The sequence below is a fragment of the Paroedura picta genome, chromosome 4, assembly GCF_049243985.1.
Source record: "Paroedura picta isolate Pp20150507F chromosome 4, Ppicta_v3.0, whole genome shotgun sequence".
Lineage (NCBI taxonomy): Eukaryota > Metazoa > Chordata > Lepidosauria > Squamata > Gekkonidae > Paroedura > Paroedura picta.
In genome coordinates, this window is record NC_135372.1 from 82506628 (window position 1) to 82531349 (window position 24722).

At 45.9% G+C, this 24722-nt stretch overlaps 2 protein-coding genes across 10 annotated transcripts in view; one reads left to right on the forward strand and one right to left on the reverse strand.

Moving 5' to 3' along the window:
• TTC39A (tetratricopeptide repeat domain 39A) overlaps nt 1-19316 on the forward strand; it is a 98483-nt gene extending 79167 nt beyond the window's left edge. For 3 of the 9 annotated variants that reach the window (XM_077333791.1, XM_077333790.1, XM_077333792.1), the window contains one exon: nt 16718-19316. In XM_077333791.1, coding sequence (XP_077189906.1) covers nt 16718-16859 — 142 coding nt within the window. In that variant the 3' untranslated portion in view covers nt 16860-19316. Of the gene's footprint in view, nt 10508-16717 lie in introns of those variants that run through there. The other 6 variants (XM_077333782.1, XM_077333786.1, XM_077333789.1 and 3 more) reach the window with 4 other exon arrangements.
• The window catches only part of RNF11 (ring finger protein 11), a 26411-nt gene continuing 9745 nt past the window's right edge, over nt 8057-24722 (reverse strand). The window contains exons 3-4 of the mRNA XM_077333793.1: nt 10305-10474; nt 8057-8629 (exon numbers count right to left, since the gene is read on the reverse strand). Coding sequence (XP_077189908.1) covers nt 8458-8629; nt 10305-10474 — 342 coding nt within the window. The 3' untranslated portion in view covers nt 8057-8457. The remainder of the gene's footprint in view (nt 8630-10304; nt 10475-24722) is intronic.

Below are 24722 nucleotides of genomic sequence, written 5' to 3' on the forward strand. Positions count from 1 at the left end.
CTTGCTCTTTATCAAAACCTACATGCTATTTGAACACACTAATTTTGGATAACCAACGTTGTATCATAAGGACATTCTGCTTATTGAATATTTTTAGTTTTAACAAGAAAGTCTAAGGAAGACTGAGAAAATTCATCTAGGAGAATACTCTTGATGGGAAAGGAAAACAAATTAATAAGAACAAATTCAGACATGTTTTCTGATAAAGTCAGCTAAATCATTACAAACTGATAACTCGATTTTACGGAAAGAAACAGTAAGTGACTTTTCTAGTGCTGTGTCCCCAAATTTAAGGCTCTAGAATTGGAGTGGGAAGTTCATATATCTCTAGATTGCTCTTCCAACACTGCTGATGAACACTGACTAAAAGACAGACATATAAACACCCAAAAGGCATACCATTCTAGAGAGGACACTTGGCATAAGGGAAGGGAAGCCAGCCAGGCCTTATTAAAAATTGTTTGCTAAGTTTTACAGGAGACCACTGTTTTCTCAAGGATAGAACTGCTATAGCCAGTTACCAGCAGTTAAATTTAGGTCCATTCTGCACAACTTCAATGTAGCAGAAGGCTTGCAAATTGTAAATGCTATTAATTTGCAGTTCCGCAAGACGTTGCACACAATTTGCCACACTCCAGAAACTGTCCTGCAAAAAGCGATTCGTTGTAGCGCTTAAAGGGAAATCGGGAAAAGTGGATTCACCCTCCAAAAAGCGCTACACTCTTGCAAACAATTTGCAACACCAGTGAAAAATACCTGTGCGTTCCCTTTGTTGCAGCAAAGTCCCCCCCCCCCCCGGCTCTCTCCTCCAAACTTCTGGCGAAGTGATCGCCATTTTTTTTTTCTCAGAGCGAGCAGAAAGCAACGAACCGGCGAGCCTTCATTCACCCAGCGAGGCTTCTCTAGCTACAGTCCCTCCACAAAAGTGCTTTAAAGCTCCCCTAAGTCCCCAAGCACAACACAGCCCCGTTTGCAAGTTCCCTTTATTTTCAGCCAAAAATCACGCCTGTGCAGGGGTGGGGATTTTTTTTTCTCACTCGGGAGCATGGTAACAATGACTCGCCAGCTCACACGCCAGCTGCCAGCTAGATGGGTCTGTTCGTTAGGGAGAATCAACGCATATTCGTTGCAACGTGTGTTTTGTTTTTTTTTTACTTTTCTTAAAGGGAAAGGGGCTTTCCCAGAGCATGATAACAACCGCCCATTGGCTGTTCGTTTGACTGACGGCCAGGAGCGGGACAAAGCACAGGAAAAATTGCTTAATGTCTAGCGATTTTTGCAAGACCGGAAACCTGTGGGAAACGAATGAAACGCTACTGGATTCCACTACAAATGCAGGTATGCATAACGCCAAGATTGCACTTTTAAAAATAGCGTTTCCGCTTTGCAGGACCAATTGGCAACACTGGTCCTTGTGCGGAAACACCCTTAATATTCCGTAAACTGGACTTGCTGCAAAATATCAGAAGATCTTGAATTCTCCCTTCCCCCAAAAGATACAATGAGTTCTTGGTAAGACCAATTCTATCAGTTGGTCAACGTCCTCAAATTCAAGCTTGCAGACAATGCACAGCAGGTACCTTGGAGGGAGGGGAAATGTCTGGGTTCACATGACAGCTCTAAAGAAAACAAGCTGCCTTGTATATAGCAGAAATCATTTAAACAGAGATCATTTAGTAAACCAATCACCTATTTTGTACTTGGTGTAGTGGTTAGGAGTGCAGAGTTCTAATCTGGCGAGCCAGGTTTGATTTTACGCTCCCCCGCATGCAACCAGCTGGGTGACCTTGCCACAGCACTGATAAAGCTGTTCTGACCGAGCAGTAATATCAGAGCTCTCTCAGCCTCACCTACCTCACAGGGTATCTGTTGTGGGGAGAGGGAAGATGATTATAAACTGCTTTGAGATGCCTTCGGGTAGAGAAAAGCAGCATATAAGAACCAACTTTTCTTCTTAGCTACTATGAACAGTGGTGTAGTCTGTTGATCTTGAGAAAGTTTTAAAAAGTTAAAAGTTAAGGACTGCAAGTTCTCCTTTTAGCTGGTCCATAATCTTTAACCGCTACTGCGGAGTGCATTAAATAAAAGGGTAAGGGCTCCTGGGGAGGAGTTAGGGCGGGACCAGTCCGGGATAAAAACTTGGGGGGACACAATCGGGAGCCGCTTGTGGCTCCTGATTGGGCCCCTCCGACTGCCATTCAGGGGCCGTGGCCAATAGGGAGGCGCGCATACCGAGCCTCCCTATTGGCCACTTGGCCCGCCCTGGACTGGCTGGCCAGATGGTTCGCCACCGGGAAAGGAGCAGGGCCGCCGTGTTGAACATCGCCCTTGGCTGCAGAGAGGCTGCCCGGGACAGGAGCGAGGCCACCGCGTTGCCAACGCTGTGGCCCTGCTCAACCAGCCCACTTCGCTGACTCGGCAGCAACACTCGGGGGCCCTTCTGGAGCCTCCCCACAGCCCTCCTCCCCAGGCCGCGCTTCCCACTCGGCCCACCACGACCAGCTGTCTGCTGGGAGCCGCCAGGCTGCAGCCTCGCAGGGACACCTTTACACTCAAGGTAATCCTACCCTCCGAACTCCTGGCCAACCCCCCCACGACCCCACTCGCTGCCGCTTCCCACCCTCCTAACACCCCCCCACACCCATTCCCACGCTTCGCCTAATGGCACCCCCATGCTCCGCTCACTGTGGCTGCCTCCCTCCTCGCCCAACTGCCCGCTCGCCCCTACTCCCGTCCAGTTGCCTACCGCTTTGCGGCAACTCCCGGCCTCGCAACAACATGGCCGTGGACAGCCTGTGCAACCCACCCAGCTGTGGCCACTACCTCGCTCTGAACCATGCACACGCGGAACTCCATGCATGCCTGGTTCTTCTCTAAGATCACCGTCCCCTGCTCGGCCCAGCTGACATACCAGGCATGCGCTGATTCTTGCGCGTGCCTGGTCCCGTCCTCCTCGACCCAACACCCCCCCCACTGTCTCGGAGCGCAACAACACGCCGCCCGCCACCACGACTGCCCCGGGAATCCCCGGCACCGCTGCCCACCATGCCCACCAACGCTTTCATGTAGGCCCAGCCACCGCCCACCACCTAGCCTCCGCTGCGAAGAAAAAGATGCCTAGGCAGGGAGCCGCCCGGACCCACCTGGTACACTGCCTAGCGCCCGCTGTATTCATGACACAGCGGGCTTAATTTCTAGTTTTACTAATGAATGATTCTGCTCACTAATTTCTGATGAAAGAGGTAGAACATTGGTTCTTTCTGATCTTCAGTCTGCAACCTCTACCAGGGCTACTAATCAACTATTGACTTTAGCTCATGCTTCCTGCCCGTAGACCAAGGTAGGACATATAGACATCTAACTCCTTAATAACCTTGTTGACTAGAGAATGCATATATACAAATTCCACCTTGAACAGCCTAAAAAGTTCATTAGGAAATTTACAGTCACTGTCTCTTTAAACCAACTCCTTCAGGGGAGGAATTTCTATATAGTCCCCCTAGAAAATGGGGATAATATAATTCAAAAGATGTTTTTATACTTAACCACAGCTCTGACCAAGATCAAAGACCTGTAGACCTTCATAAATATAGTCAAATACATTTATGGCCTATACTTCAACAACTCAACTGGCTCTCAATTGACTTCCGGATCAGGCTTAAGGTTTTGGTTCTTACCTTCAAGGGCATACGTGGTCTGGGCTCAGTGTATCTGAGAAACCGTTTTTCCACCTATACCCCCAAAAGAGCATTACGCTCCGCCAATGCCAACTGGCTGGTGATCCCTGGCCCCAAACAAGCACATCGGTCCTCAATGAGGGCAGAGCTTTTTCCATCCGAACTCCCACAGTTCTGCAGGACCTGCAAAAGTGAGCTCCTCCACCAGGCATTTGCCTGAGACTGACCATAGGTCCCCCCATCTCTGACATTCCCTCCATGGCCTGAAGCAGCCTGACCTCTCTAGGGGTTTTAGCTTGTTATGTTGTTATTGTTGGGATCACTGAAGTTGTTGTTTAGAACCACTGTTGGGTTGTTATTGTTGTATCTATGTTGTATGTTGACTCGTTCCATGTATCCCCCTATGATGTTGTATGTAAACCGCCCTGAGCCATATGGAAGAGCGGTATAGAAATAAAATAAAATAAATAATGAATGTGCTGGAGCAGCAGTTGAACTTTGAAAGCCCTGGGAAAATAATTGGTGTTTTAGAAGAAATCTTCAGTTTGGCCAAATTCAGTATTTCTTAGAGCAGATGGGACAGAATTACCGTATTTGCCGGCATATAAGACTGGGTGTATAATCATAGAATCATAGAAACATAGAGTTGGAAGGGGCCATACAGGCCATCTAGTCCAACCCCCTGCTCAACGCAGGATCAGCCCTAACCATCCTAAAGCATCCAAGAAAAGTGTGTATCCAGCCTTTGCTTGAAGACTGCCAGTGAGGGAGAGTTCACCACCTCCTTAGGCAGCCTATTCCACTGCTGAACTACTCTGACTGTGAAAATTTCCCCCCTGATATTTAGCCTATATCGTTGTGCTTGTAGTTTATACCCATTACTGCGTGTCCTTTCCTCTGCAACCAATGGGAACAGCATCCTGCCCTCCTCCAAATGACAACCTTTCAAATACTTAAAGCGGGCTATCATTTCCCCTCTCAACCTCCTTTTCTCCAGGCTGAACATTCCCAAGTCCCTCAACCTATCTTCATGGGGCTTGGTCCCTTGGCCCCAGATCATCTTCGTTGCTCTCCTCTGTACCCTTTCAATTTTATCTATGTCCTTCTTGAAGTGAGGCCTCCAGAACTGCACACAGTACTCCAGGTGTGGTCTGACCAGTGCCGTATACAATGGGACTATGACATCTTGTGATTTTGATGTTATTATTATTATTATTATTAGATTTATTTCCCGCCTCTCCCAACAGGCTCGAGGCGGGTCACAACAACTAATCCCATTTAAATTCCCATTAAAACATCAATCTACTAACATGACGGCTAAAAATCCCATCCCTCCCCCAATTATCAAAGAGGTGAAGAGGAAAGGATAGGGGAGTAGCGTACACTCCAACTCCTAGGGGGGGGAGCGATGTCCCTGATTTGCTGACCCCAGCCTCAACCATAGACCTGGTGGAAGAGCTCCATTTTACAGGCCCTGCGGAAAGCTGACAAATCCCGCAGGGCCCGCAGATCACCCGGGAGCTCTTTCCACCAGGTAGGGACCAGCACTGGAAAAGCCCTGGCCCTGGTCGAGGCTAGGCGCGCTTCCTTCGGGCCAGGGATGACCAACAGGTTCTCACCCGCAGTGCGTAAGGCCCTGCGGGGGGCATAGAGCGGTAGGTGGTCCCTCAGGTATGTGGGTCCCAACCTGCGTATGGCCTTGAAGGTTAAAACCAAAACCTTGAACCGGATCCGGGCAGCAATTGGCAGCCAATGCCTCAGCCCCGACTGGATGTGGGCCCTCCAAGATGTTCCAGTGAGGACCCTGGCAGCTGCATTTTGTACCAGCTGTAGTTTCCGGGTCAGGGACAAGGGTAGGCCTGCATAGAGCGATTTACAGAAATCTATTCTGGAGGTGACTGTCGCATGGATCACTGTGGCCAAAGTGGTCAGGGGACAGGTAGGGCGCTAGTAGCCGGGCCTGGCGAAGGTAGAAAAATTCCTGGCCCGCTACTCTCTTGACCTGAGCCTCCATAGTCAGGGAGGCATCAATGGTCACACCCAAATTCCTAGCTTGGGGCACGATGGTAAGTTGCACCCCTGCTAGGGTGGGTAAACGCGCTGCCTGTTCCCGCCCCCTTCTTCCCAGCCACAGGACCTCCGTCTTGGAGGGGTTGAGTTTCAGGCGACTCTGCTCGAACCATTCTGTTACCGCTTCCAAACATCTGGCAAATGGTTCCAGGGGGGAGTCCGGGTGGCCATCCATTAGGAGATAGAGCTGGGTGTCATCAGCGTACTGATGGCAACCCAGCCCAAAGCTCCGTACCAGCTGGGCCAGAGGGCGCATAAAGATGTTAAACAATGTGGGGGAGAGGACCGCACCCTGAGGCACCCCACAAGGGAGTCTATAGGGCCGCGAGAGCTCTTCCCCCACAGCAACCCTCTGGGACCAGTTCTGGAGGAATGAGCGTATCCAGCACAAAGCTGTGCCCCGTATCCCCGTACCGGCCAGGCGATGGACCAACAGTTCGTGGTCCACGATGTCAAAGGCCGCTGATGTGATGCCCCTTTTTTGAGGGGGAGTGTTGTCAGCCTCTTTAGTTTTTACACACACACACACACACACACACACACACCCTCCTGTAAGTTTTAGAACAAACAACAGTGAACAGGAAAGATTTTTTTTAAAAATGTTCATTTTCCATTTTAACAATCCAAGGTAAAAGAAGAGAAGTCTGGCTATAATACTTGACAAGACAGACCCAACATTTAGGGAAAACAACACATGGAATGATTTGAAAAATACAATGATTTACTACTGAAAATATTGCACAACTTTGTATTATTCTCTCAAATTTACTTCCTGTAATTAAGAACACATAAATTCAGGGGAAAAGAAACTGGAAACGTAACATAAATTAGCCTGACATTGTATGTCTCCTGTAATCAGTATTCCATTTATACTGCAATGACGTATGACTTCATCAGAATTGATATTATGTAGTTTGCACAGTATCTTGTGATCTTTTGCCATCGCAATCTATTCAAGTCCATCCAGCAAAATGATAGGGGAAGCTCATATATAAATGGGAGCTCTATGGATTTACTGAAATTCTGGATTGAAACATTTGAAAACACTTGAAGTGCTTTGTATAGCATCTTCTGTAGGGACAATAATCTATTATGTAGATTTTTAAAAATTCTACCTATTCTTGTAGGAATAATTTATGACATGTAATTGTTCTATAGAGAATGGCTACAGCCTTGAATAGAGTTCTTTTGCTTTAAGTAGATGACCCTAACAGTCTGTATTTGAACAATTAAAATGGTCGTTGATTTTTGCTGAAAACTGGAGACTGCACCTCATACTAAACTGACTTTTTAGTGTATTGGCTTTAAGTGAAATGTACCAAAGTCACGCTAAAGAACATTTAAGAGGACAAAAATCCACCTGCTACATGGATTTAAAAAATACAACACTGTTTGAAGACTGTCTCTACAAAGCACATACCTTTTCATTTAAGAAATGTTGATAATTGTAACAGTTCTTATCAACTGTCTATCTGTCGCTTGATCACATCTCTGTGATTCTGGGCCAAATACAAATTTTTCACAAAACAGATAATTACTTCATATTTGCCAGGTAGACGGCTACACCAGTCAGCAGAATATAAAAGATACATTGAATACAGATACTAAGACAGAGTATAATATTGGGAACCTAAGCACTACAGGAATGAGAGATGCAGTATCCTTTTTATATGGTCAAAGACAACTCTTTTTGAAGGAAGTTGAAACATGTGGTTCTTGGTGACTGTGGTAAACTTGAGCTTGTCTCCATTTTTGCTATGCTCCATTTTAACTTGACAAACAAAATATCAGTATCAGTATTTGAATTTTGCAGTCAGAAAGGAAGCAATGAAAGAAAAACTAGAAAGGTAAACACTGGTTTGTTTGATTTTCTTTAACATCCTCACATTAAAATGTCACATATAGAAAAGAGAGAGTGCATCTCAGATTTGCTTACAAGCTAGGAGATCTTTTTGAAGTCCACATAATCCCACCTGCAAACAAAATATAGCACTTTTATAATATATTATAAATAAACTGGTTTTTCAAGCATAGAGCCAGCCCAAAAATAAGAATACACTATTTTAAAAAGACCTAAGGCAAAATGGATTCCATTTCCAATGGATAAAAAAAGAACTGTGCAAATAAGCTTAAAACTATTTTTGTGCCAGTGTTATAAAATGTAGCCTTTTATTTAAAATACAGCCTTGACCCAAATACCAGGAACTTGTGAAGCAATTTGAACAAAAAATGGTTATTTCCCCTTGGTGGAGGAATACCCTGGCCTCCCTTTCTCTCTCTGTGATCTCTCTGTCACATATGCTCATATGCACGCTCATTAGGTGTTTTTGTCATTCCTTTCAGTGGTGCCTGAGCAGGAGAATTTCTCAGAGGAAAGAGTTCATGCGACTGAATTTTTTAACTTCTGCAGTTACTATTCACATAGTTCCTGCGGATGGGTTTGCTAACAAGCCTTTCTTAAGAAACAACTATTTTAAGCACTGGATCAAGACTTTACATAAAAATAACTTCCTACTTTTTCTGTATTTTCTAAAACTTGTTTTCTCCCCTTTCCCTGTCAATATCTGCAGCGTTCTTTTAAAGTGTTAGGATTTGAGCTTTTTATTGTTCATGATCGTGTTTCCTAATCTCTGGTTCTTTGGGTAGAACGACAAAGGATCAAACCCATTAAAGTAGTTGGTTTTCTTGACAGATCAGAAGAGACACTGGCTCAGTTAGTCTCGTAGGATGATAACAGTGCTGCATCCACTGGCTCCATGCAGGAAGGGCATGTGAAAGATCTCATCAGCCAGTCATCTATACAGTCCAGGTGGTAAATATGCATGCATGGCAGGAATCTGATAGGATCCCCATAAACAAAGTCCATCATACAGATCACACATCTGGAAAGGGGAAAGAAGGCAGAGAAAAATTGAATTACAGTTTTATTTAGCATGACAGAAAGAGGACAGATCTGATGGGAAACTTTTTCATTGAATGCAAATATATATCATGTTTATAATTTATTACTACAATCTGCATAATAATTTATTGATGACAGTAGAGGCTATGCCACAGCTGCCTAATTCTGTGTTAAATTGGAGAATGCAATTTGCTGTCACTTCAAGAAATGGTGAACAGCCCTTGGCTTTAATATTTTAACTTTTCATCGATTATCAGGTTGGTTTTTGCAACTCCATCTCTTTTTGAAAAATATTTTTATATTGTCAAATGTAAAGTTTTAAGCTGCCTTGAGCCCTGAAAGAAAACAGGGTATCAAATAACACCATAATTCCACGTCTAAACATTTTTAAAGGTCAACTTCCACATCTGACCTAATCTCATCTAAAAACTAGAAAGATTCCTCCTGCCAGCAACTATGGATGTAGTTCACGATCATGACTTTCCTCTTGCAATGAACCAGACGTTTTTTAAAATAAGGCTCTAGGGAGCAGTTCTTACGGTCACATACCAGTATCCCAAGGTATCTTGTGTTATTTTTATGAACTTGACGAAATCCCATCTATAAGCACCATAATATTGGCCTCTCTTACTAATTGAAACTGATGCAGTGGAAATTATTATATCCAATTAATTATATGCATGATGATGCTATATAGGAATGAAGAAAGTTTATGGGAGAACATGGCTTACTGCCACAAGAGGGAGGTCTTTTTGGAAACAAATCTACTACATTCATGACCTCCCTTGTGTCATAGCCTTCCCTATAGATGTGCTGTTGGTCAGCAGGCAATGGTAGAACATCTGCCAGAATGGCTTGGAGAGGTTTGTTGTACATTACATATAATACACTCCAGAATATTATCTACCCAGTAATGAAAGCAGTCTGGCAATTCTTTTCCAATTATGTTTTTATTCCAGTTTCCTTTCCTCCCTCTATTTTAAATCCTTTCCAGGGCTGACAGCAGCTACAGTCCACATGGGGGCAATTAGGTTCTTTAGAAACGCTGAGTAGGCAAAGCTGAAGAAACACAGTTACTTTAATTATTTCTTCCTGCATGAAGCAAACCTGAGAATTATTTCTACACTTTAATCCTACAACAACATTTTTTTCTTTTATTCAGATTATGTGTACAAAGCAGTACAATAGCCAATTCTACCTACTTCATATTTGTAAAGAATGACAGGTGGAGAATGGAGAAACAGGGGCACCGGCTTGAGAGCCAGCTTGGTGTAATGGCTAAGAGCAGTGGCTTCTAAACTGGTGAGCCGGGTTTGATTCCCTGCTCCTCCACATGAAACCAGCTGGGTGACCTTGGGCTGGTGACAGTTCTCAGAGCTCCATCAGCCCCACCTACCTCACAGGGTGTCTATTATAGGCAGAGGAAGGGAAGACTATTGTAAGGCTTCTACTTGTAATGAAAAGTGGGGCATAAAAACCAACTCTTCTTCTTGTTGTCACTTCATTAATTGCAAAGGGGCTCAAAGTCAGGGCAATATGCTCACGTTGTATCAATGTGAAAAATGTTCTTACTATTTTTCTTTCTTCTCTTTATGGGATAACAACAAGTTTAAAAAAAAATTATTTGCATTAAAAGTGGCATTTTTGCAACTTACTCTCTGATCTTTTTCTCAGAGCCATCTCTACCAGGATCATAAACTCCTTTCGGCAGGTGTTGTATAAGGCCTATCCGTTGTGCTATCCTAATTTGTTCCTCTTCTGTAAGCTGTGTTGCTAGGCGGGTCTGGCTAGGAGTTGGATGGTAAACTGGAACTGGAACCTGTTCCTAAAATTAAAAGAAATTGGGGGGGGGGGGGGAGGAAAAACAAGTAAGTTTGCTTTGCCAATTTAATTTCATTACTGAAATGGATTAGGCAATGTATGGAATTCACTATTTACTCTTGTTCCTGTTTTTGATGGGAGATTAGTTATACGATACCCAGTAATATGGCTTAATTATAAAGAAGGGAATAAACAATGATGCCAACTTTTCTGGAAAACCGGCATGGTCTGTTGTAGCCTGTTCTCTGCAAATACCATTTAATTTTGTCTCCAGGAGTTCTTCATGGATTAGTTAAACAGACGTACAATCTCAACATGAGAGTTGGCAAATGAAGCTTACAGGGTTTGGCTAACTGATGGACTTCTTACCTGCCAAGACAGAAGAGTTGACACATATTTTTTAAAAGTCTTAACAGTTTATGAAGTGTCATTTGTGCAAATGGGGCCAAGTAATAAACTTTTAATATTAAGAAAGAATACTTTATTGGATGTATTACAGGCAACATTTATTCCGGGAGATTTCCTGTTGTTTAATCACTAACTTAGAGTTTCATTGTCATTTGATATAAATAAAATGGACTAGATAACAGATCAACCAAATATTTGCATTTTTAGAGCTTTTGCAGTACAACTTCTGGCAATTCTTCTGAGTTCTCAAGAATTTGAAAGTGACATGCATAAACAACTACAAATATTTAAAAATTCACAGAAGAAATATGCCCCCTTTATAAAACTCTTGGGGTTGGATCCAAAATTTTGCTTTACTTTGGCATAAGGTACCATCCACTACCAGAAAGAGCTATCACAGCTCCCCCCCTCCCATCTATGACAGGGCTTTCAGTTTGTCCCCATTTCAAAGGAACATTTCAAGGGGCTCTGCCAGCTGCAGTAGAAGGGGAGTGGGGGTGGGAAAGTTCCATGAGTAGAGTTTCAAAAGACATGAGACTAGAAATTAATTTTGGGGTTTTGTGTTTAATTTAGGGATCTTGTGTTTATTTAGATTCACTAACCAGTATTAGGAAATTTAAAATCAACTTTCATATGTTCATATTGATATTGGACAACATTTAAAAAACAGCAATGGGTTAAAAAATACCCTCCTTCGTGCATAGTGCATGTACCTGTTATATCGCATGCAACTACTGGGCAAATTTCCTTGTTTTGGTCAATGGTGCATTTACAGCAATGAAGTTTTACCCATTTTTAGTGTCAAGCCACTGTGTTGTCACAAATGCAATATGAATGGCTACATCTTAGGAAGGCTGAAAGATGTCTTAGGCAATTAATATTTTTTCAAGTTTTCGTTGGGCAAAATGACTGAGTCATTAGGACTGTGTATGTTGATTATTTTTTCTATTCCCAAACTAATGAGTGCATACCAGGCATACAGTAAGTCTTCAGATCATCACTAATAATTCTTCTTTAATGCATTGCATAAATAGTGCATACACAAACAATTGATACAAGTGTCTACTTATTTACATAATTTTACCTCCACTAAAAAAGAAACAGAGAAAGCTAATGTGTTTGATTTCATCTGTGCACATTTGTTTCCAGCATGCAGATATTTTTTGTTAGCATTCTGTAATATAAACATCCCAGGTAAGCAATCTTGTATTGGGAAAATTATTTCACTGGTTTATAACTGTTTCTTAAAAATTCAACAATGACAAGCACATGTTTGCTACATTAAACACATAAATTTGCCCTAGAATTCCCAAATGGGTAAGAAAAACCCCTTACAAATGCAAATGCTCATTTTTCTGGCAGTCTTACTCAAGAGTCAGAATTCATTGTATGTCAGGTCTCCTTAGTTATTATCTTGTGTCTCATTTAACCTTTTACTTGTACTGAATTAGCAAAAAACAACAGAAATATTTAGAAAATTTTCAATATCTATTTTATTTTATTTCAATCAAAAGAATTACATATAAATGCTCTACAGATTTATTAGCTCCGTCTTGCAGGCCCTGCGGAAAGCTGGTAAGTACTGCAGGGCCCGCAGCTCACCCGGGAGCTCATTCCACCAGGTAGGGGCCAGGACCGAAAAGGCCCTGGCCCTGGTCGAGGCAAGGCATGCTTCTCTAGGGCCAGGAACGATCAGGAGATTCTCCCCCGCTGAGCGTAAAGCCCTGCGGGGGATATAGGGCGGTAGGCGGTCCCTCAGGTATGTGGGTCCCAACCCGCGTATAGCCTTAAAGGTCAAAACCAGAACCTTGAACCTGATCCAGGCAGCAATTGGCAACCAATGCAGCTGCCTCAGGACAGACTGGATATGGGCCCTCCAAGGTGTACCAGTGAGGACCCGAGAAGCTGTGTTTTGCACTAGCTGGAGTTTCCGGATCAGAGACAAGGGTAGACCGGCGTAGAGCAAGTTACAGAAATCTATTCTGGAGGTGACTGTCGCATGGATCACTGTAGCCAAGTGGTCAAGGGACAGGTAGGGCACTAGTAGTCGGGCCTGGCGAAGATAGAAAAACGCCTGACCCGCTACTCTCTTGACCTGAGCCTTCATAGTCAGGGAGGTATCGATGGTCACCCCCAGATTCCTGGCCTGGGGCACGATGGTAAGTTGCGCTCCTGCCAGGGTGGGTAAGCGCGCTGCCTGGTCCTGCCCTCTGCCTCCCAGCCACAGGACCTCCATCTTGGAGGGGTTGAGTTTCAGACTCTGCTCGAACCATTCAGTCACTGCTTCCAAACATCTGGCGAATGGTTCTGGGGGGGAGTCCGGGCAGCCGTCTATGAGGAGATAGAGCTGGGTGTCATCAGCGTACTGGTGGCAACCCAGCTCAAAGCTCCGTACCAGTTGGGCCAGAGGGCACATAAAGATGTTGAATAACGTGGGGGAGAGGGCTGCGCCCTGCGGTACCCCACAAGGGAGTCCGTAGGGACGCGAGAACTCTTCCCCCACCGCAACCCTCTGGGTCCGGTTCTGGAGAAAGGAGCGTATCCAGTGCAATGCTGTGGTGTGTATCCCCGTGCCGGCGAGGCGATGGATCAGAAGGTCGTGATCCACGATGTCAAAGGCCGCCGATAGGTCCAAAAGGACCAACACGGCCAACCCACGGAAATCATCCAAAAGGGCCGTCTCCACCCTATGGCCAGGACGGAAGCCCGACTGATATGGATCGAGTGCCAAAATTTCCTTCAAGAATGCCGAGAGCTGGTCAGCCACAGCCCTCTCCACCACCTTGCCCAGGAACGCCAGATGCGATACTGGGCGGTAGTTGGCACGGTCCTGCGGGTCCAGCATTGATTTTTTTTAGGAGAGGGCGAACCACTGCCCCCTTAGCCGCTCAGGAAACTCTCCCGAACTTAGAGAGGAGTTGATGATGTCTCTGAGCTGGCCTCCTATCCCCTGGCCGCCTCCCTTGAAGAGCCAGGAAGGGCAGGGATCAAGGGGGCAAGTGGTCGCCCTGACCGAGCTCAGCAACTTGTCCACTTCAGGAAGAGAGAGCCACCTGAAGCCATCAAACCTCACTACCAAAGGCAGCCAGCAGGTCTCCAGTTCATTTACTGTATTAATTGTGGCGGGAAGGTCGCGACGGAGTGACAAGACTTTATCCGCAAAATGGCTCGCAAATGCCTCGCAGCCGAGTGCCAATTGTCTAGTATTTTGGCGCCCCTCAAGGGTGGTGAGTGATCTAACTACCCTGAATAATTGGGCCAGGTGAGAGCTTGCGGGCGCGATTTCCATGGCAAAAAACTCTCATTTAGCCACTTTCACCGCCATCTCATACGCCCTCATAAGCGTGCGATAAGATGTTCTTGTAACCTCATCACAAGTCTTCTGCCACACTCGCGGAACGAACCTTTTTACAGATTTGCCTTGGGTTGTGTACATAGAACATTTCTTAGTGCTTCCATGGAAATATGTGAATATTCTCTGTTGGAATAAAACTAATCAGTAGAGGAAAACGTATTTCCCCATAATGGACTATGTGTCTGGAAGTACTGTTATAGTTTCCCCCCATTCCAATAACTGCTATAGGTTTGGAGCAGTATTGCCACTGTAGGACCTCCCTGTATCTTGTGTGCATAAGCAATAAGGAATATCTTCCTACCAGGCCCTCCTGTTGTTTTAGTTCCTTAGGTCAGAAGTAGGCTTGACAACTCTGGGCTAGGAAATTCCTGGAGATTTGGGGGTGGAGCCTAGGAAAGGCAGGGTTTGGGGGTGGGGCCTCAGTGGGATATGCCATAAATGGCTCCAGGGCAGCCATTTTTCCATAATAACTAATCTCCATCATCTAGAGATTAATTATGATTCTGGGAGACCACCAGTCACCCCCTGGACTTTTACAACCTCACTCAGAAACAAAGAAAAGTAGCTTGAACTTAATGTAGTCCAGAATTGTAATAATGCTCCAAGGCATTATATTTTTACCACTTACTAATTGTTCCCCTCTCAAAGGCTAATCTTCTCTTAGCCCCATTGCTTGAATCTTCAGCACTGGTACAGATACTCAGGTTAGCACAAGGGGCAAGGGCTTATATTTGTATTAATCACCCCACAGAAGATATTCTTGCTGTTCATACCCCATTAAAATCCTTGTAATCACCTCCTGAAGGTCTCAAAGGATGCGTTGTGCTAGGCTAACCTCTCTAGGAGGTCCCCAATCATCCTTAGAAGGCCCATTCCATAGCCTGGGATTCATAATGGAAAAAGCCTGGGCTCTGGTCAATGCCTGATCGATTTGATTGACTGATTTCTAAAGGGAGCATCCTTGCACAGGGAGTACCTTTACCTTTAATATTCTATGTAAGCATTCCACAGCTTTTAATATAAACTGCCCAGAGCCATAGGGCAGGGCGGTATAGAAATCTAAATAAATAAATTAAATATAACACGATTTCTAAAGGGAGCATCCTTGTTGGTCCTCTGATATGACACCGGTTTCCAACATAGAAACTTAACCTGGTACTCAATGCCCTAGCAAAGAAGGCTTTTGATCCATTATTAGCCGAAATAAGTTTGAAGTTTCTTTGGATGAATGTTCTCTTCTTGGTGGCAGTCACTTCAGCCAGAAGAGTTGGGGAGCTGGGAGCTCCACAGGCCGCAGCCGCTCACTGCTCGCAGCCCGCTCGCGGCCCACAGCCGCTCACCTCCCAGCGGCCTGCACGCCCGCTGCAACTCAACACTTATGAACCACGCATGTGCGGAGGACCGCGCATGCCTGGTTCTTGCCCTACAAGGCCAGCCCCCAGCCCCGCCCTGCTTACACACCAGGCATGCGCCGGCTGCGCCGCATGCCTACTCCCCTGCCTCTCACCACCTCACCAACAAGACCCGACGGCGGGAGTGGACCGAGCCGCCGCCACGATTGCCATGCCCGTACCCGGAGCTGCAGGACAACCTCCCTCCCACAGCTCTCAGGCAGGCGCCGCCACGGGCCCACGGAACCCAGCCTTAGCCTCACCGACCTTCCCTGCCACCGCCAAGACCAGCCACCAAGCTCACCGCCCTCTCAGCTACCTTTGGCGGCGGTGCCGCGCCCAGCCACCACGCTCACCGCTTCCACGGTTCCTGGCCCTCTCCCCGATGTTCGCCGCCGCCGTGCCCAGCCACCGCGCTCACCGCTTCCTGGGTTCCCAAGTAAGTTCCACCTCACAAGGAGCCTGCCTCAAGTAAGTTCCACCCCACTAAACTGCCCCAGGCCCGCACCACCAGCCCAGTCCATGCCCGTCTTCCGCCCATTTTTATAAATGGGCTTTAATTCTAGTTATAACATAACATGACAGAACAGTATTACTAACAGAACAATAACAATGACAATCCTTGGGCAAGTTAGGTTGGTCAGTCATGGAAGGATGTCTTTGGGGGGGACCAGCAGATATTTGAGTGGTTGGCCTCACGCAAGTGCCTGGTGGAGGAGCTCCCTTTTGCAGGCCCTGCGGAATTGTGGAAGTTTGAGTGACGTGATAACCTCTTTCCTTGGATCTTGGGGATGAGTGTGGCAAAGGCTGCCACTTGCCTACAAAGCTTGGCCCTTTTCTGCCCCTGGTCCAGTCCATCCTGTAGGAAGGCTCCAATCTTCTCCAATCTTAGGTAAGCAAAGAGAAACCTTTTCCCTCCTACACCAACCTCTAAAAACCTTCCAGGTATATTTGTAGATAAATTTGTATATTTGTAGATTCCAGGTATATATTTGTAGATCCGGTTTGTAGACACACTCCTTTAAGCCAGGATTATACTGGTGACCTTCATGTTATAACCTTTACTCACAAAGTGCTCCCTCTCAATTTCCAGGCAGCTAGGTGGAACCAGCCTGGCTCTGGATGCCAAACAGGTCCCTACTGAAGTAGATCTGGCACCAGCAGAAGATGGAATGCCAGCTGTAGGATTGCGGAGAGCCACAGTCTTCTTGGCCAAACTGGGGCCTCTAGGATGACTACTGCACTGAGTGCCTTGATTCTTCATAGGAGCTTTGGAAGCACCAGAACAGGAAGGCATATAGAAGTCCTTCCACCCAAGGAGCACCCATGTCTTCTGTTTGATGTTGAAGGTAGCAGGAAAAGAATCTTGGTACTCGGTGATTCAGGTGTGAGGCAAATAGGCCCACCTCTGGGGTTCTGAATCTGGCTGTAATTTCTATGAACGCTGTCTTCTTTACGGACCATTCCACTTCCGAGATCGTGGATCTACTCACCAATCCGCCTGACTACTCTCCACTCCTCGGATATGTTCTACTCTCAATGATGACAGATGGTGTTCCGCAAGGTGAAATACCTTTCAGGACTTTGATGTGCATCTTGACAAAGCAAGAACCCCCATGGTGATTGATACAGGCTCTTGTAGAAATATTGTCTGTCCTCACCAAAATGGCCTTGTTCTTGAATACTGTCTTAAGAGAGCTAGAAAAACTGCCCTCATCTCTAGAATGTTAGCAACAAGCTCTTGTGCGAAGACCAGATTACCTGGACCAGATTCCTTTGGCCATGGCTCCCCATTCACTCAGGCTGGCATCTATAAAAACCTCCACCTCCTGTGTAATGATGAACTTCTTTCCTTTGGATAGATTGGTTGTACAAGACCACCATTGGAGACTGGTCTTTACTTGGGATGATAGAGTCAGCATTATGTGTCTTTTGTAGACAATGCTCATGTGATGTGGACGCAAAAAGAGGTCATGAGTAGAGTCTGGCCCACTGGACTGTATCCAGGCATGAGATGAACAGGCCCATGAAACTCGCCAGGTCATGAGAGATGATTGGTCATTGTTCAGTACCTGTAGTACCAGGTCCTGAAATGTCTGCATCTTTTTCTCTGTGGTAAATAGAGCACCCGTCAGTGTGTTGATAATTGCCACTAGATATTCTATCCTCTGGGTCGGTGACAGAGAGCTTTTCAGGAAATTGACTATAAAGCCAAACTCCTGAAGTACTCAAACTATGATAGATGTGTTGTGAATTGATTTCTCCATGGATGGGGATCTTATCAGATCATCGAAATATGGATGGACATGTACTCTCAGGTACAATGATAATTGGATTTATAAGTACCTTGGAGAAAACCCTAGGTGCAGACAACAGACTGAATGAGAGGGCCCAAAACTGGAAGCATTGACCCCCCCCCCCCAATGCAGAATCTGAGATATTGCCTCTGAGAGGGATTTATGGGTATGTGCAGATAGAACTCCTGAAGGTCTAGGGAAGTGAGTTATTCCCCTTATTTGATGGCTTCTGTGATAATGTTGTCGTGACTGGGACCAGAATTGTCTCCTATCTTGTCTGGTTTTGGAAAAGGAGCCTCTGCCACAAAAGGAATCATTTGAAAATTAGAATATTGCCTGTGGTCATTCTTCCTTATAAATGTTGGCATAGCTCGTTTTTCCTCTTTGGAGTCTGTCAACACTGTCTAGGGATTGCCCAAACAATTTTTCCCCACGGAAAGAGTATGCGGTGACTGTAGACTCTGACCTAATATCAGTTTGCCAGGCTCAAAGCCAAAGAACCCTATGTGCTGCCACAGAAGCTATAACATGGAAATAATTTTTTTATTATTATTTTTTTTGGGGGGGGGGTTATAAACTGACATTCCCAACTGTGGTAGCGGTGGTTTACATTGCTGAGTCCAATGTTACATCCACAGCAAAGGATACCCTCTGCAGCATCTGGTTGGCACCCTCAAAGAGATGTTTGTCTTTGTCACCTGGGAGCTGAATCAACTTCCTGGCCCAAACAATAGTTGTTCTCATCACTATTGAAGAGATTGAAGGAGCCCTCAAGGCCGTAGTAGCAGCTTCATGTGCTTTGCGTAACGCATAATCAGCCTTCTTATCCATGGCATCCTTGATTGAGTCTTCACCATCCTCAGACAGTAGTCCAGGTGCTTGAAGCTCCACCACTGCTGCATCCACAATTGGAACCTGTAAAAACTGTTCAGCATAATCGGGTAGTGAATAAAGTTTCTTTGCAAAACAAGGGAATTGTTTGTTGGCCATAGGCTCGATCCATTCCTTCTTGAGTTGTCGCTCAAAATAATCAGGGAAGGGAAAAATTTTGAGAGAATAATCTATTGGTGGGAAAAACTCAGATTTACCCTTGGGGCGATTTTGTTTGCTAGGCACTTCCTCTGGGTCCTGAGGGATCTGGTTTTAAATCCAGCTAGAGTTTTATCTAAAAGAGAGGAATAATCTTCCATTTTGAAAATTCTTTCAAAAGGTTCAGGAAGCTCAATGTCTACTTCCAATTCTTCATCTGTGAGGAACTTAGTATTATGCTTTGAGCCAGCATTTGAATCAGAGTCAGATGAATGTTGGGATCCACCCTCAGTTTGGGCATGTCTCTTTTTGGCAGCTTTGGTAGGCCAGGACCACCTTGGGTGAGACCTGCCTGGATCATAATTCCGAGAAGGAGGGGGCGAAGGGGAAGAGTCTGAGCGAACCCTGCTCCTGTCTCCCAAAGCGCACCAAATAGGATGTAATTGGTTGGAAATAGATTTATTTCCAATAAATCTGAAGATGCAAGGGTTTGCCCATTAGGCTTAACAGTGCCTTGGGTAGATGTGCCAGCTTCCGCAGTCGCCATCTCGGGAGCCTCGGCTGAGTTGAACTGTCTCCACGGATGCAAAATGGCCACCACCATTGCAAGCCTCACTGGGGGAAGGCATTCTGCTACCACTGCCCTTTTGGCATTCTTCAATTCGTGCTTCACATCTCACACTCTGACCGGACATGGGACAGCCTTGATAGGTGCGCCCGCTGGCCCACGGAGCTCTTCGTTGCCCTCCAAAATGTGGGCAGCCACATTGTCTTCAGAAAGAAAGTCTTCTCTCCTCTGGGCCATCTCTGTTGAGTGCTCCAATGGAAGCCTCAATGGGTCCTTAGTCAGTGCGTTAAGCCACTGACTCACAAAAAAACTCCAAAAAAGATCCCAACTGCTAGAAGCGTAAGTAGAGGAGAGTAACAGAGGAAGGAAGAGTAGAAAAAGGTAAGAAAGGTAAAGTATAAAGGTTGAATTCAAGCCTGCTAGTGGAGCTAGAAGAAACGTGCTCTTCCTGGTTCAGAGGCAGGAAAGAACTGGAACAGAGAGGCACATCCACACAGGAATTTGGAAAGGGAAAAAAGTGAGCCTGCCTCCCTGAACCAAGGAATGAAAACACCTAAGATGTCTTCCACCTCTGGGGGAGAATGTTTTTTTAAACACACCAGAAAACACAAACCAATTTACAGTAATTTAAATAATAATATTTATCGAGTGTAGTAGAATGTGACTATGATGCCTCCAGATTTCTGTTCCTTTTCACTGTTCAACTAAAAGGGCTTGTGCATACTGAGCAATGGAGGCTCAGATCACGACGGTAGCACAGCTGGCATTTTACCACCTCCGCTAAGCCAAACTACTAGTGCCCTACCTGGCCCCGGAACACCTAGCCACAGTGATCCATGCAACGGCCACCTCTAGACTGGACTTCTGTAACTCTATGCTGGCCTGCCCTTATCTTTGATCCAGAAACTACAATTGGTCCGGAATGCAGCTGCCAGGGTCCTCACAGTGACACCTCGGAGGTCCCACATCAAGCCCATCCTCCAGCAGCTGAATTCCGGATCAGGCTTAAGGTTTTGGTTTTCACCTTCAAGGCCATATGCGGTCTGGGCCCAGTATACCTAAGGGATCACCTCTCTGCCTACACCCCTCAAGCTTTGTGACCTCCTCCAACCTCCTGGTGGTCACTGACCGCAAGGAACCCTGTTTCACCTCAACCAGGGCCAGAGCCTTTTCCATTCTGGCCCCCACCTGATGGAACAAGCTCTCAGAGGAGATCAGGGCCTTGACATAACTAAAGCAGTTCTACAGGGCCTGCAAAATGGAGCTCCTCCACCAGGCATTTGGTTGAGGTCGACCTATCCATCACTTCCAAATGGCCCCCCAAGCTCTCCCATCCTACCATGACTGTTAACAAATCCACCCAAGCCCTGGGTTTCAGCACAAGTTGAGCTAAAGCTCTTTGCAGTTTCACCGTCCTTTAATTGTTATTGTTGTTACTGTTATTATGTTAATGTTATTGTAGTTGCCAACTTACTGTTACCAGAATTATGTTACCTGTACCATTTTGTCTTCATGTAAACCACCCTGAGCCTTCGGGGAGGGCAGCATACACACACACACACACACACACACACACACATACTGATGCCTGGGCATATAAACAGTTAAAGGTATCCCCTGTGCAAGCACCGAGTCATGTTTGACCCTTGGGGTGACGCCCTCTAGCGTTTTCATGGCAGACTCAATACGGGGTGGTTTGCCAGTGCCTTCCCCAGTCATTACCGTTTACCCCCCAGCATGCTGGGTACTCATTTTACCGACCTCGGAAGGATGGAAGGCTGAGTCAACCTTGAGCCGGCTGCTGGGATTGAACTCCCAGCCTCATGGGCAAAGCTTTCAGACGGCTGCCTTACCACTCTGCGCCACAAGAGGCTCTTATATAAACAGTTACTGCAAAATTTAATCCACTGAGTTCCTGTGTTTTTATGTAAGTTACCAAATACTTAATCAGCTGGGTTGAAATCTGTCTTGGACATTCATGCAAGTGAAAATACAGGAAAACAGCAAAAAGGAGTCAAGAGAATGATATTAATTTTAATGATGCATGCTGCTGCTTGTCACAAGCAACTGATTTTTACACTTCAATTATTGCACTGCATGAGCCCCTCAATGCAGGATAATCTCCTAGGGTGTATCTGAGCCAGATGTGCTTTCACTTTCATAGCGCTTCTCTCCATATGTTCCTGTTCCTACCAAGTGTGATATGTTCCGTTTCATCTGGCAAATGGCCCAAGTCAGGCCTTGTTGGAAAAGCACCATCAACTTCATAATTTTGACCCAAGGTGCCTCCAAGGTGCGCCAGAAAGACAACTCTAACTTGTACCTCTTTAATGAAGTACACATTTTTGCAAAAAAAAAAAAGTAGGTGGGTGGGTGGGGGGGAAGTGGAGTGCAAACAACAATAGATCACAGGATGTTGTGTGAGATATCAGATGGAGCTACAGAAACAGAAGGGCTAGTTTGCAGGCACAATTTGAAAGTTTTCTTGTTTGTTTTATGGAGAAGAAAATGACCCAGTAATCAGAATCATCTCTGGTTAATCCCTGATGAAATGTGGTATACCTAAAAAGTGGTGGTTAAGCAATGCACGAAGGAGTGGGTATGCAAGGAGAGAGTTGGAAAGAAAGAGTTGGAGGAGACTGGAACAAGATTACAATTGTGAGTTTCCTGTATTGTGCAGGGGGTTGGACTAAATGGTCCTGGAGATCCCTTCCAACTCCATGATTCTAAAGATTGAAAACTGACAGAAGAAGGATGCTAATTATTTATTTATATTAAAGGGAGTGATCTGCAAACATCTAGAGGACAGTTTGGTGATCCAAGGAAGTCAGCATGGATTTGTCTCCCAACAGGTCCTGTCAGACCAACCTGGTTTCCTCTTTTGACCAAGTAACAGGTTTGCTGGATCGGGGAAATTCGGTTGATGTCGTTTACTTGGATTTTAGTAAAGCTTTTGATAAGGTTCCCCATGATGATAATGTTCCCCATGATGTTCTGATGGATAAATTGAAGGACTGCAATCTGGATTTTCAGATAGTTAGGTGGATAGGGAATTGGTTAGAGAACCGCACTCAAAGAGTTGTTGTTAATGGTGTTTCATCAGACTGGAGGGAGATGAGTGGCGGGGTACCTCAGGGCTCTGTGCTCGGTCCAGTACTTTTTAACATATTTATTAATGATCTAGATGAGGGGGTGGAGGGACTACTCATCAGGTTTGCAGACGACACCAAATTGGGAGGACTGGCAAATACTCCAGAAGATAGAGACAGAGTTCAACGAGATCTGAACACAATGGAAAAATGGGCAAATGAGAACAAGATGCAATTTAATAAAGATAAATGTAAAGTTCTGCATCTGGGTCAGAAAAATGAAAAGCATGCCTACTGGATGGGGGATACGCTTCTAGGTAACACTGTGTGTGAACGAGACCTTGGGGTACTTGTGGATTGTAAACTAAACATAAGCAGGCAGTGTGATGCAGCGGTAAAAAAGGCAAATGCCATTTTGGGCTGTATCAACAGAGGCATCACATCAAAATCTGGGACTTTTTTCGTGTTGATCCTGGGACTGGTCTGGTAGTGGAGAAGGGTGGGAGAGAGTGCTTGGGTTGATCTGCAGAGAGGAGAGGTTTTTTTAATGTAGGTTTCTGTTAATGTGGTTGTTGCTGGAGCTGGTGAGGATAGTAGGGCCGTGAGAACCCCTGCTAGGCAGGATCTGTCATTCTCTACCTTCAGCTGGTAGGTGAGGTTGGGGAGGGGGGAGGTTGGGTAGAGTAGGGTACATAGTTATTAGGAGAGGGAGAAGGCTGGGAGGGTTAAGGTGCATTTAGTGCAGCTCAGAGGGTATTAGTCAGTGAGGGTGTTAGGAGTGTCAGGGAGTTGGGTCTCTCCTTTCTGTGCTAGCATGGGTGAATAGGAGGTACTGCCTAGGGGAGCCCATAGAGGGACCGGAATATAGACCATTACGGGCCCGGGGTGATATGATTGGGGGAGGGGGTTGGATGACAGAAGGGCAGGGAGCACAGGAGTTTGTTCTGGAGCCCAGCCATGGGGACACAGCCAGGGCTCAGGGCACGCTTGCTGCTCTTTTAACCTCCATCCCATCCCCAGACATGTGAGGGTGGAGGTTTGGGTGGATCTGATTTTGGTCCTCTGCAATACAAGGTCAATTAACAACAAGGCCTCAACTCTGCAACAGTTCTTTGCGGAGTCTGAGGCTACCCTTGTTTGCTTGACTGAGACATGGGTGCGGGACAGCGAAACAGTCACCTTGAAAGAACTTGCTCTACCTGGCTTCTCAGTCATGCACCAATCTTGGACCCACAGTAGAAGAGTGGAGGTGGCAATCGTGGTCAGGGATGCTTTCTCCTTCAGAGTTCTCCTGGTGCCAGAGATTAGTGGAGTGGAATGTGTCAGCATTGTTTGGGACTTGGTTGAGAGCTTGGCTGTCTGGTTGGTATACCGTCTGCCCAACTCATCGCCGGGTACCCTATCGAACCTGCTGGAGGCGGCAGCCTGGGCATTGCAGTTTGCCAGGCTTTTAATCCTCAGGGACTTCAATGTTCACGCAGACATACTGCCTCCAGGACTTGGTTCGAACCTGGTGTCATCCATAGTGACACTAGGGCTCTCACAATTTGTTTCCAGGCCCACCCATCATGCCAGCCACACCCTCAACTTGATCTGCGGCACAGGGATAGAAGTGGATCTGGAAACAGCCTTGGCTGTACCATGGTCAGACCACTATGCCTGCAGGCTTGGCTCAAGATGCCACTGCCTCCCCAGTTGGGGCGGTGGGCACATTTTTGTCCGCCTGCGGAAACTTATGAATCCTATTGGTTCCTGGAATGCTCTGCAGGATCCGATGCCTGCTGGCATCTCGTTGGTCGTCCTGGTGGAGGACTGGCAGTCCCACCTGGCGGCTGCTGTAAACAATATTGCCTCTAGATGTCCTCTCCACCCTCAATTCAAAGGGGAGTTGGCTGACGGATCAAGAAGTGTGTTTACCCACCCTGGCAGAGATGCAACTCACAATCGCGCCCCGAGCCAGTAATTTGGGGGTGAGCATTATGTCTCATTAACTCTGGGGCAACTATCAGATCAAAAGAATCAAAATGGTAGGTAGGCAGGCATTTCTTCCATTTTTTCCAGGCTCGGCTACTAGCACGCTACCTGTCCTCCGAACACCTGGCCATAGTAATACGT